Source organism: Acanthamoeba castellanii (genome assembly GCF_000313135.1).
Source record: "Acanthamoeba castellanii str. Neff unplaced genomic scaffold scf7180000084740, whole genome shotgun sequence".
Lineage (NCBI taxonomy): Eukaryota > Discosea > Longamoebia > Acanthamoebidae > Acanthamoeba > Acanthamoeba castellanii.
In genome coordinates this window covers 122,344-131,881 of record NW_004457372.1, presented here as the reverse complement: position 1 = coordinate 131,881, position 9,538 = coordinate 122,344, and the positions used below count along the sequence as shown (strand labels likewise).

At 59.3% G+C, this 9,538-nt stretch overlaps 5 protein-coding genes and 1 pseudogene across 5 annotated transcripts; 4 read left to right on the top strand and 2 right to left on the bottom strand.

Moving 5' to 3' along the window:
* Positions 1-59: 59 nt before the first annotated feature.
* On the top strand, positions 60-1,103 carry ACA1_391120 (uncharacterized protein; the record flags this gene model as incomplete). The annotated part of the gene is made up of 2 exons (XM_004336719.1): positions 60-152; positions 177-1,103. The coding sequence occupies 2 exons, from the start codon at positions 60-62 to the stop codon at positions 1,101-1,103; spliced, it is 1,020 nt and encodes a 339-aa protein (XP_004336767.1).
* Positions 1,104-1,134: 31 nt separating this feature from the next.
* Positions 1,135-2,436, bottom strand: ACA1_391110 (annotated as a pseudogene).
* Positions 2,437-2,825: 389 nt separating this feature from the next.
* On the top strand, positions 2,826-3,520 carry ACA1_391100 (uncharacterized protein; the record flags this gene model as incomplete). The annotated part of the gene is made up of 3 exons (XM_004336718.1): positions 2,826-2,864; positions 3,053-3,253; positions 3,344-3,520. The coding sequence occupies 3 exons, from the start codon at positions 2,826-2,828 to the stop codon at positions 3,518-3,520; spliced, it is 417 nt and encodes a 138-aa protein (XP_004336766.1).
* Positions 3,521-4,007: 487 nt separating this feature from the next.
* ACA1_391090 (inorganic diphosphatase) lies at positions 4,008-7,138 on the top strand (the record flags this gene model as incomplete). The annotated part of the gene is made up of 13 exons (XM_004336717.1): positions 4,008-4,123; positions 4,190-4,353; positions 4,474-4,650; positions 4,803-4,919; positions 5,030-5,184; positions 5,341-5,511; positions 5,616-5,687; positions 5,939-6,102; positions 6,187-6,267; positions 6,355-6,511; positions 6,618-6,726; positions 6,800-6,927; positions 7,055-7,138. The coding sequence occupies 13 exons, from the start codon at positions 4,008-4,010 to the stop codon at positions 7,136-7,138; spliced, it is 1,695 nt and encodes a 564-aa protein (XP_004336765.1).
* A 166-nt stretch (positions 7,139-7,304) lies between these two features.
* On the bottom strand, positions 7,305-8,127 carry ACA1_391080 (uncharacterized protein; the record flags this gene model as incomplete). Its single annotated transcript, XM_004336716.1, has 4 exons — positions 7,305-7,516; positions 7,582-7,648; positions 7,865-7,941; positions 8,016-8,127. 4 exons carry the CDS (start codon positions 8,125-8,127, stop codon positions 7,305-7,307), a joined length of 468 nt encoding a protein of 155 aa, XP_004336764.1.
* A 244-nt stretch (positions 8,128-8,371) lies between these two features.
* On the top strand, positions 8,372-9,483 carry ACA1_391070 (uncharacterized protein; the record flags this gene model as incomplete). The annotated part of the gene is made up of 7 exons (XM_004336715.1): positions 8,372-8,396; positions 8,587-8,685; positions 8,745-8,808; positions 8,891-8,960; positions 9,060-9,154; positions 9,238-9,345; positions 9,387-9,483. The coding sequence occupies 7 exons, from the start codon at positions 8,372-8,374 to the stop codon at positions 9,481-9,483; spliced, it is 558 nt and encodes a 185-aa protein (XP_004336763.1).
* Between the last annotated feature and the right edge of the window lie 55 nt (positions 9,484-9,538).

Genomic DNA, 9,538 nt, shown 5'->3' with positions numbered 1-9,538 from the left:
GCTTCATACTCGACCAGCCTGCGGGCGCCGGGTGGCGGTACCAGTTCAAGCCGGGGTTCATGGAGCTGGTTGTACGATGCGCGTTCTTCATCCCGGAGGGCGAGAGGAGTATGCGGCCAGACATGCGCTTTGCCGTGTTCGCCGCCGAGGAGGTGGTCTTCTTCCCGCTCGACCAGGTGCTCCACTTCCCCAAGCCGGCCCCGTTGCTGCCCACTGCTGCCCTCGCCACGCCGCGGGAACCGCTGCCGTCGGCGCCGTGGGCCGGCATCAGCGAACTGGGCGCGATCATGCGGGCCACGTGCGACGACGCCCGGGTGCGAGTTGGCGTGTGGATCACGAGACAGTTCACTTGGACGGCTGACGTCGACCTCTGGCTGCTGTGGACACTCGACATCGTAGGCGTAGACCACGTGGTGCTCGAGCTGGCCTCTGTCGATCTGGACATCAAGGACGTCGAGCGGCGCCTAGCGCGGCACCCGGGCGTGCTGGAGCGGGTCACCATCGTCGCCGTCGACGCGCCGGGCCGAGACTACAACGTCACCTACTGCCACCTGCAGGAGCTGCTGGTGTGGGACGGCTTCGTGCGGTTTCAGGCCGACTTCGACTTTGTGTTCCTGGTCGACACCGACGAGTTCGTGCAGCTGTTCAGCGCCGAGCCGCCCTACGAGCGGGTCGATGTCAAGACCTTCATCGCGCGCAACCGCGAGCGGGTGCTGGCCGGGGGCCACGCCTACCTGCACCGGCTGCGGGTCGCGCGCACCCAGCCTAACCGCTTGGTCGAGCCCGGGCTGCCCGCGTTCCTGCGTGGCGTGTTGGGCCGCGACGGCGCCCAGATGCAGGCCATGGCCACGGCCGGCGGCGGCGGGACCGAGGAGCAGGGCAAGAGCCTGTTCAACGTCAACGGCGCTGTGCAGCCCTACCTGCACTACAGCATGGGCTACCCGATGAACTTCACCGACGTGTACCCGACCCACATGTGGGCGCAGGCGGAGGCCCACGTCTTGCATATCCGGGAGAAGCCGGACGAAAGCAAGCGCGCCGAGCCGTGGGCCAACGGCACGCTCACTTGGTGGCTGACCCAACTCGAGAAGAACAATAAATAAATTAATAAATTGCTTAAGCAATAATGTGGCGTTACCAGCCCATGGCGGCCTTGATGACGGGTACAGCGCTGTCGATGAACGTGATGTTCACTCCCTTGGCCTTCTCCTTGTCGACCACGTTCTTGACCTAGGAGCAGCAGGGCTGCGAGATCATGGGTCCGCAGGCCAGGAAGAAGTGCGGAGTCTCGTGGTTGCCCTTGCACTGGCTGTGAATCTTCTCAACAAACTGTTGGTAACCTGTGTCGTGCCATTGGTCGTGTCGTTGTTGGTGCCGTGTGTCGTGGCAAGTGAGTCGAAATAGTGCTGAATGGGGGTGATGACGAAACCTTCTTCGAAGACCTGGGGAGGAGCGGGCTGGGTGGAGTAGTCGTTGGTGCCCAGGTTGATCACAACAGCCTGCAGTTGTCGTTAAGTTGCATCCACGGCGTCAGTCAGGCAATAAAGAGCTCTCCCTCTAGAGGGAGCGAGATCAACGTTACCTGAGGAGTCCACACGCCAAAGTGCCACGCCGAGTCCCTGTTGGTGGGCAGGGTCCGCGGGAACAGGGAGGGGAAGGGCTCGGACAGGCTGCCGACGTGATGTTCTTGTCGCCGACATTCCTCACCACGCCCTAGCCGCTCCAGCACTCCAGGTGCAGCTCGGCACCCAGGCTCTTGGAGATAAGAGTGCCGTAGGCCCTACAACAGCGAGTGAGAGTTAGTACGCCGAGATTGTGTGTCGTGCGGCGTGTGTGTCGTGTCGTGGGTGTGTGCGGTGTGTGTACAGGCCGCTGTTTTCGGTGGCGGCACTGAAATCGCAAGGCGGATGGCCCTCGATGCCATAGCCGCACGAAATGGAATCGCCCGCGAACTCGATGCGTCGGCTCTCGAACTGGGCCTTCTCGGGTGTCTCCGCGACTGCAGGGATGAAGGAGCGTTCGCCGTCCGACGCACCAGCCACGACGAACCCGGGGAAAGTGACCACGCCGAACCGCGCCTCCTGCTTGCGCAGCACCGTGAAAGCTAAAGATGTGACGCACCGGAGCTGAGACCGCTGGCGGCGGTGTACTGGCTGGCGGACGCCGCTGGGTGTTGATGAGGCCCACCGAGAAGCCGTCTACAAACACCTCAAACACATTCCCCTCACGGTCGAGCAAAGCGTCGATGGCCCTCCCCTTGAACCTGAAGACACAAACTTTAATCGAAGCCGGGATTTACCGGTGCCGGGGGGGGGGGTACGTGGTGTGTATTTCGACGCTGGACCACTCAAACTGGACGGCTCCGGCAATGATCGGAGACTGCTGGACTCGTCCCACATACTGCACGCTCTGGCCCGCGGCCACGGCCACCCAGAGCGCTACAACGACGAACCGTGCCCAACCCGTTTATTTCCCTTTATGCCCCAACCCAACCCTAACATGGCCATTGGCTTGTTGTTGATCACCAACTCAGGGGAACCTCTTGACCACTGCCACCACCTGAGTGGCTTCTACTCTCTGCTTGCTTGGCTGCTCGCGCGGTCGGCTTGGGTGACATGCTGTGGTGGCGGTCAGCGCACCTGGGGAAACAACCGGGAAAATTACGTTGGTTTCTGTCCAGACTGACATTCGTCCCCAACAGGATTGCAACCCTTTCCGCATAGCCTTGGGGAGCAGGCAAGTTGGATCATCATCATCATCAGAACTCAAGAGACCGATTGACCACGCAAGCCACCACCCAACACAAAACCGAACACGCGACAAAGATGGACCACACGCACATCAAGACGCACAACATTCGCAAGGTTCCAACCCACCGCCCCTCTTCCTCTTCGCTTTAGTTCACAATCTTCTTCTTCTTCCTCCTTCTGTTCAGGACACACAGGTGAAGAAAGCGGACCTCCCACCGCCGCCTCCCCCTTCTCCTGCGGTACGTGAAGCTCTCAGCCATTCATCTTTCTTTGGCGTTGACAGCTGACCGGCAAACTGTTAGGAGCCAAAAGAGGACAGCCGACGGACTAGGCCCATCCTGAGTTCCGAGGTGCTGGCCGCGCTCAAGCACCACCCGCTGCCCCTGGCCCCGGTCTCGCTGGACTCGCTCGCCGACACGCCCAAGACCCACCTCCCGCGCACCCCACCACCCACCCCCTCCATCGAGCCCCTCGACCTCTACCCCGCCTCGACCGAGTCTCAGGTGCGTTTCATGGGAAGTGTGTGTGTGTGTGTTGCCTGAGTCGTGCGTGTCGTGTCGTTCTGGAGACGCGCTGACACAGCTCATGTTCAGGCTGAGCCAATGGAGGAGGAGGAGCCCGCGCAGCCGTTCCTCTACAAGTCGAACGAGTCGATCCCTGTGCTCTACGAACCGGACACCACCGCCATCAAGAAGGAGGGGGAGTTCATCCAGCCTCAGGCCCACGAGTCTCGGGAGACCTCCGCCCCCACCGCCAGCATCTACGTGTAGACACGCGTGTTCCCTTCAGGTGTAAATAGAAAACGTTTTAATTGTTACATTTTTCTTGATAATTATTTCCATTTCTTTTAAGGCCGCTTTTCGGGAATGAAATCTCAACGACACTTTGGCCTGACACGTCAGCAAAGATGACGTGTCAGGCCAAACTTCCACCGAAATTTCACATTCACGTTCAAGGGAGAAAAAGTGTTCAAAATGATTTTGAGAATGATTTTTTTCGTGTGCGGCACCTTCGTCACTTTCGGCTTTCGGCTTCATCGTGGACAAATTACCACCTCGGTCGCCCACGCTGTTGCAATAAATAATTCTAAATTCATAATTTTCGTGCCCCCAAGGAAACAAATAAATAAGTCATTTCCTCTGTCGGATGGGCCACCAATTGGGCGATTGTGGTCAACAAAAAGACCCACCAGTGAAGCATTCCTGTCAAGCGCCCTTAAATTATATTTTGCCACGGCTGGCGGGGCAGTAAGGAAGGATGAGTAGTCGCCAGCCGGGCGACAGACCCAAGCGCGAGGAGGGACCGCCCCACCATGCCCTCCCACCACCCAGCCTCACCGTCACAATGCTGGCATCCGCCACAGCAAGCATGCTGTACACTCGCTCCCCCCCCCCTTGCAGTGGCAGCCTTCACTTGACCTCCTACCGCCCTCTCTGCAGGTCACGAATACCGTGCCACCCGCTGGACACGGTCAAGGCCAAGCTTCAGGTCGGCGCCCAGGGCGGCCTGCGGGGCGTTCTACGCCACACCCTCCGCACTGAAGGCCTGCGGGGCGTTCTACGCCACACCCTCCGCACTGAAGGCCTGCGGGGGCTCTACCGCGGTAGATGCCCCCCCCCACACCTATACACAATGGAAGCACGGCCTGGTGCTCACGTCCGCGTGCGTGTGCGATGTGTGGCGTTTGCTGCCTTGTGTCGTGTCGTGTCGTGCGGTGTGCAAGGCTTTGGAGCGGCATTTGTGGGGAGCGGACCAGCGGGGTGCCTGTACTTCACCACCTACGAGCTCGCCAAGAAGGGCCTGCTTTCGGTGGGGCTGGTGGGGCAGAGCCCCTTCCTGGCCCACTTCGGCGCGGGACTGCTCGCCGAGCTCGTCTCCTGCGCTCTCTGGGTTCCCATCGGTACGCCGCACAGCCTTCGCCAGGTCCAGGCACCAGGGGGTCAACCAACTGACCCCAACCACCCAAAACCCGCACACGCGTGTGTGGTTCCTGTTCGTGTTCGTGTTAACACCACTCGTGGTTTGCGTTGCGTCGCTTGGCGAATACGCAAGACGTGGTCAAGGAGCGAATGCAGGTGCAGTCCACCCTGGCTGCGGGCAAGCCGTCCTACGCCTACACGGGCGACCTCCATGCGGCCGCTACCATCCTACGCACGGAGGGCCTCCGAGGTACAGCCCCACCCACCCATTCCGGCCGCACCGGCAATCCACTGCTTGATCAAGCCGCCAACAATGCGTGTTGGGATGCTGTGTTTGGGGTCGTAATGGGGTGCGTACAGGGCTGTATCGAGGCTACGGCGCAACGGTGCTCAGTTTTGGCCCCTTCTCGGCGCTCTATTTTGTATACTACGAGCAACTGAAAGGCCTGGCCGAGGCGTTCTCCGCCAGCAATGATTCCTCCACCTCCGCCTCGACGAGGCGACCGCCACCAGAGGTGAGCACAACAACGCCACTATCATTCGGGGCAGTCCTAGCGTGCTCCGCCACCGCAGCTTCACTGGCCGCTCTGTGGTATGTCCTGTGTGCCGTGTGTGCCGTGCATGTGCGGTGGTGTGTGCGTGTGCGTGTGCGGCGGTACATGCCTTAACAGCTACACAGCACGAATGTGCTAGATATGGCCAAGCTGAGAATGCAGGTTGAACGGGCAGGCGGGGAGCGAACGTTCGGCTACACCAACGTATTCCACGGAGTCGCACGCATCGTCAGCGACGAGGGCTGGCGCGGCATCTTCCGAGGCGCCGGCGCGCGCATCGCCTTCCAGGTGTGTGAATGCTCTTCGCTCCATTGCTGTGTCGAGTGTGTGCATTCCTTAACCGATACCACATCTGTGTCGTGATTCACTTCTCTTCCCTTCACTTGGTGTAGGCGCCCACCACCGCGATCGCGTTGGCCGCGTTCGAGCGGCTCAAGGTGGGCTACGGCCGCCTTGCGGAGCGAGTGCCTGCCGGCCGAGAAAATAAATGAAATTATTTTCCACAATTTTTATTGATTTTGAGGAGATGTTGCGAGCGACGTGCGGGAGCAGGGTGCTGGGGCGTACCGCGGTCACTAGATGCAGTGTTGCCCTCCATGGCAGAGGGCCTGCCATGACAACTTCAGTGCGCAGTGCCGACGTACACTCCAATCAATATTTATTATTTGTTTTGATTTTGGTTTTATTATTAATAATTTTTAATCCATATTGGCAGGTGGAGGCGCGGGAAGTGGGTACGCCAGACACGCCGGGCTATCGTGTGTTCTTCTACAACACGGAGGGAAAGAAGATCTCGCCCTGGCACGACATCGCTCTCACCGAGCCGGGCACCCGGATCGAGCAGGGCGTGCTCCGCTACGTCGTAGAGATCCCCAAGGGGTACAGCCACCACGCGCGCGCACACCCTTGCCCTTGTAAGCTGCGGTTGCGAACACTTTCCGCTGATATCGACCGCCTCAACAGAACCGACCAGAAGATGGAGATCGCCACCGATGAGCCCTGGAATCCCATCAAGCAGGACACACGCAAGGATGGCGCGCTAAGGTGAACATTCTTTGCGTGCCAAGTAGTCGTGTGCCACGCAACGCATCACTGACTGACTGACTGACTGACCTCTGGCGCTCGGTCCAGGTATCTGAAGCATGGGCCGGTGCTGTGCAATTACGGTGCGTTCCCACAGACGTGGGAGGATCCGAGCGCGGAAGCCCACCCGCAGGTGAACTTGGCCGGCGACAACGACCCCATTGATGTCATCGAGATCGGCTCCCGCGTCGCCCAGCGAGGCGAGGTACACTCCCGAGTCAAGGCCTGTCTCCTTCATGAGCAAGGCGCTTACTGTGCGCGTGCGTGCGTGTGGTGTGTGTGTGTGTGTCGTGGCGTATTGTGCAATACAGGTGGTAAAGGTGAAGGTGCTTGGCGCATTTGCACTGGTGGACGAGGGTGAGCTGGACTGGAAGGTGCTCGCCATCGATGTGAACGACCCCAAGGCTGCTTCCCTCAATGGTACACCGTACCACTCATAACACAAGGCCTGACGATGGTGGCATGGGCGACCAACAACCATCACGGCACGCAGACGTGAGCGAGGTGGAGAAGCAAATGCCGGGCACGCTGGCGGCGGTGCAGGAGTGGTACCGCGTGTACAAGGTGGCCGAGGGCAAGCAGAAGAACTCCTACGCCTTCGACGACAAGGCCCTCGATCGGGTACAAAGATGTGCGTGTGCGTGTGCGTGTGCGTGTGCGTGTGCGTGTGCGTGTGCGTAGTGGTTTTGAGTTTCGACTAAACCGAATCCCGTGCAACGTAAAGGCCTTTACGTTGTCGGTGTTGCAGCACGGACACGAGAGCTGGCGGAAGCTCTTCACCGCCCGGTCCTCGCCCAAGTTCGCCTTTGACAGCACCAGCGGTGCCCAGTAGCTCGCCCATACAATCACTCGAGGTGCGCGTTCGGTGCAGCCGGCGCGTTCGCACTGCGGGCGAAGCAGTGATCAAAGAACACACAAATGTGCATCGTTGGAAGTGGAGAGGAGCGCCACACCGAAAGCTACAGGACACATCAGGTTTGTATGGTTTGTTTGGTTTGTCATTTTTGCTTGGAAGGGAAGAGGAGGGAGTTGACAGTCGTGATGGGAAGATCGCACAGGGACGGCACCTCGCCCCGAACGTTGCGTCGGTAGCGGTCGCGGTCGAGTCCAGCCTCCTCGGCCAGCCGATGTCCTTCTCGCCGCAGCAGCAGATCTTCCACCAGCGTCGCTCCTTCCCGCGTGCCCAGAGCTGGCGCCACTGTGTGCTCATCTGCTCAAAGTATCAGCACACCGCACACGACACGACGCCACACGACACGACCAAGACGCGCGTACCGGTGAGAGTGGTGCGTGCGTCGAGGGGTGTGCTAAAGGCCCAGTTGAAGGCCGTGTAGAAGAGGAACTGGAAGAAGAGGTAGCTCACGCACAACCACGCCGGAAAGGCTGTCGCCCAGTACCTGTCAGCACGCACGTACGCGCCACAGAAAGCAGCGTGTGCCCATTAGACATGTGACACGTACATGCACTGCACACATCGCACACACGCACACATCGCACACATCGCACACACCGCACACGACACCGCACCCAACGAAACAGAGCAGAAGTAGGGGGGGACGTGCTTGGAGGGGTAGTAGGTCACGCCGAGCCACTCGAGCCACTCTTCGGACAGGAACGCCCACAACACATAGGCCACTATGGGTCGAGCACACGTGTTCAACTTGGATGAGATGGGATTTGAAGCGAGGCCTGGATTAAATGTGTCGTACCGAAGGTGAGGCCTGTGGCTATCCAGGCAACGAAGCCATAGACCTCCACATTGGCTCCACGCTTCTCCTCCTGCGCTGCTCCTGGTGCTGGTGGCCTTTGTCGCGTTTCCATCTATCTTGACCTCCTGGACAATATATTTATTTAACAATGAAAATAATATAATAATAGTTTAAAATGTTTTCTCTTCTATTTCTTTTTGCAATCGCCGGGTGACATGCAACCAACTACTGGAGTTGTTACGACGAAACATGCATCGTGTGAAGGAGTGAACATTCAAAATGTCCCAAATCCCAGGGCTGACGTGGATGGGGGCTTCGCGTCACAGGTGAGTGAAGGTGACACGAGTGAGTGACCGATGGCAGATTCCGGGTGGAACTCCAGTGAGTGTGCGTAGCTTCATGCAAGTCCTTTCGCTTCCACCAAGGCCACCATCAAGTCACAAACTTTTTTTCCTACGTCCAGTGCGCGTACACAACAGACTGCAAACCACCGCCACAACGTACGCCGCCATCCAGCTCGCTGGTCTCGTTTCTCTTCGTTCGTTGTAACATTCATCTTTTCTCTCTGCAGGTCGCATGTCATGTCCAAGCGGCAGCAACGGGGCGGCAAAGTTGAAGCGACTGCTCACGCTTCCGGGAAACCGCCGATGCGCCGACTGTGGCGCCCCTGGTACCCCCCCCGTTCTTTTTCGCTTTCTTTTTCGTCTGACCAGATATCTCCGACGGCAGATCCACAGTGGGCCTCCCTCACGTTCGGCTCCATCTTTTGCATTCGCTGTTCGGGAGTGCACAGGTGGGCTGCTCCACCTCCACCTCACGCTCATTTCATACTCAAGAAGCTGGTTTGCTTTTTCCTCACTTGCGAACGACACCAGATCGCTGGGCACTACGGTGTCGCGCGTGCGGTCTCTGGAGCTCGACCGCTGGACCCCGGCCCAGGTCAAGGTGTACACCGGTCCTCTCCCGCGCTACTCGGCTTCTTCGCTTTGCGCTCACCACGCACTCGCACCACGCATGCACACGCACACACACACACACACACAGAGCCTCAAGACGCGCGGTAATGACTTGGTGAATGGCATCCTCGAGAACGACGTGCCGTCCCACGTGCACAAGCCCACCCCGCGCTCTTCGTTCGAGTGCGTCGTCTCCAACACTCAGATCTCTGCGGCTGCCTGACCTTGTCTTTCTTTTTCTTTGTTTTTTCTTTTTTGTCCACCAGGGAGCTGACGGCCTGGATCCAGGCCAAGTACGTCGAGCAGCGATTCCGGCCCACGCCCAAGACCGCCGCGGAGTGGGCGCGGTTCGAAGCAGAAGACGCCCGGCTCCTGTTCTCTTCGCCGTCGTCGTCTTCCTCGTCTTCATCAGCAGCTGCGATTCGGCCATCGGCCACAGTCCGTGGCCTGCCCGCCGCGACGCCCGCCCGGAGGCTGCACACACTGCCCAGCCGCATCAAGTCCTGCGATGACGGCGCATCAGCCAGTTTGTCCGCTGCGTTCCGGCCGATCGGCGATGAATTGTGG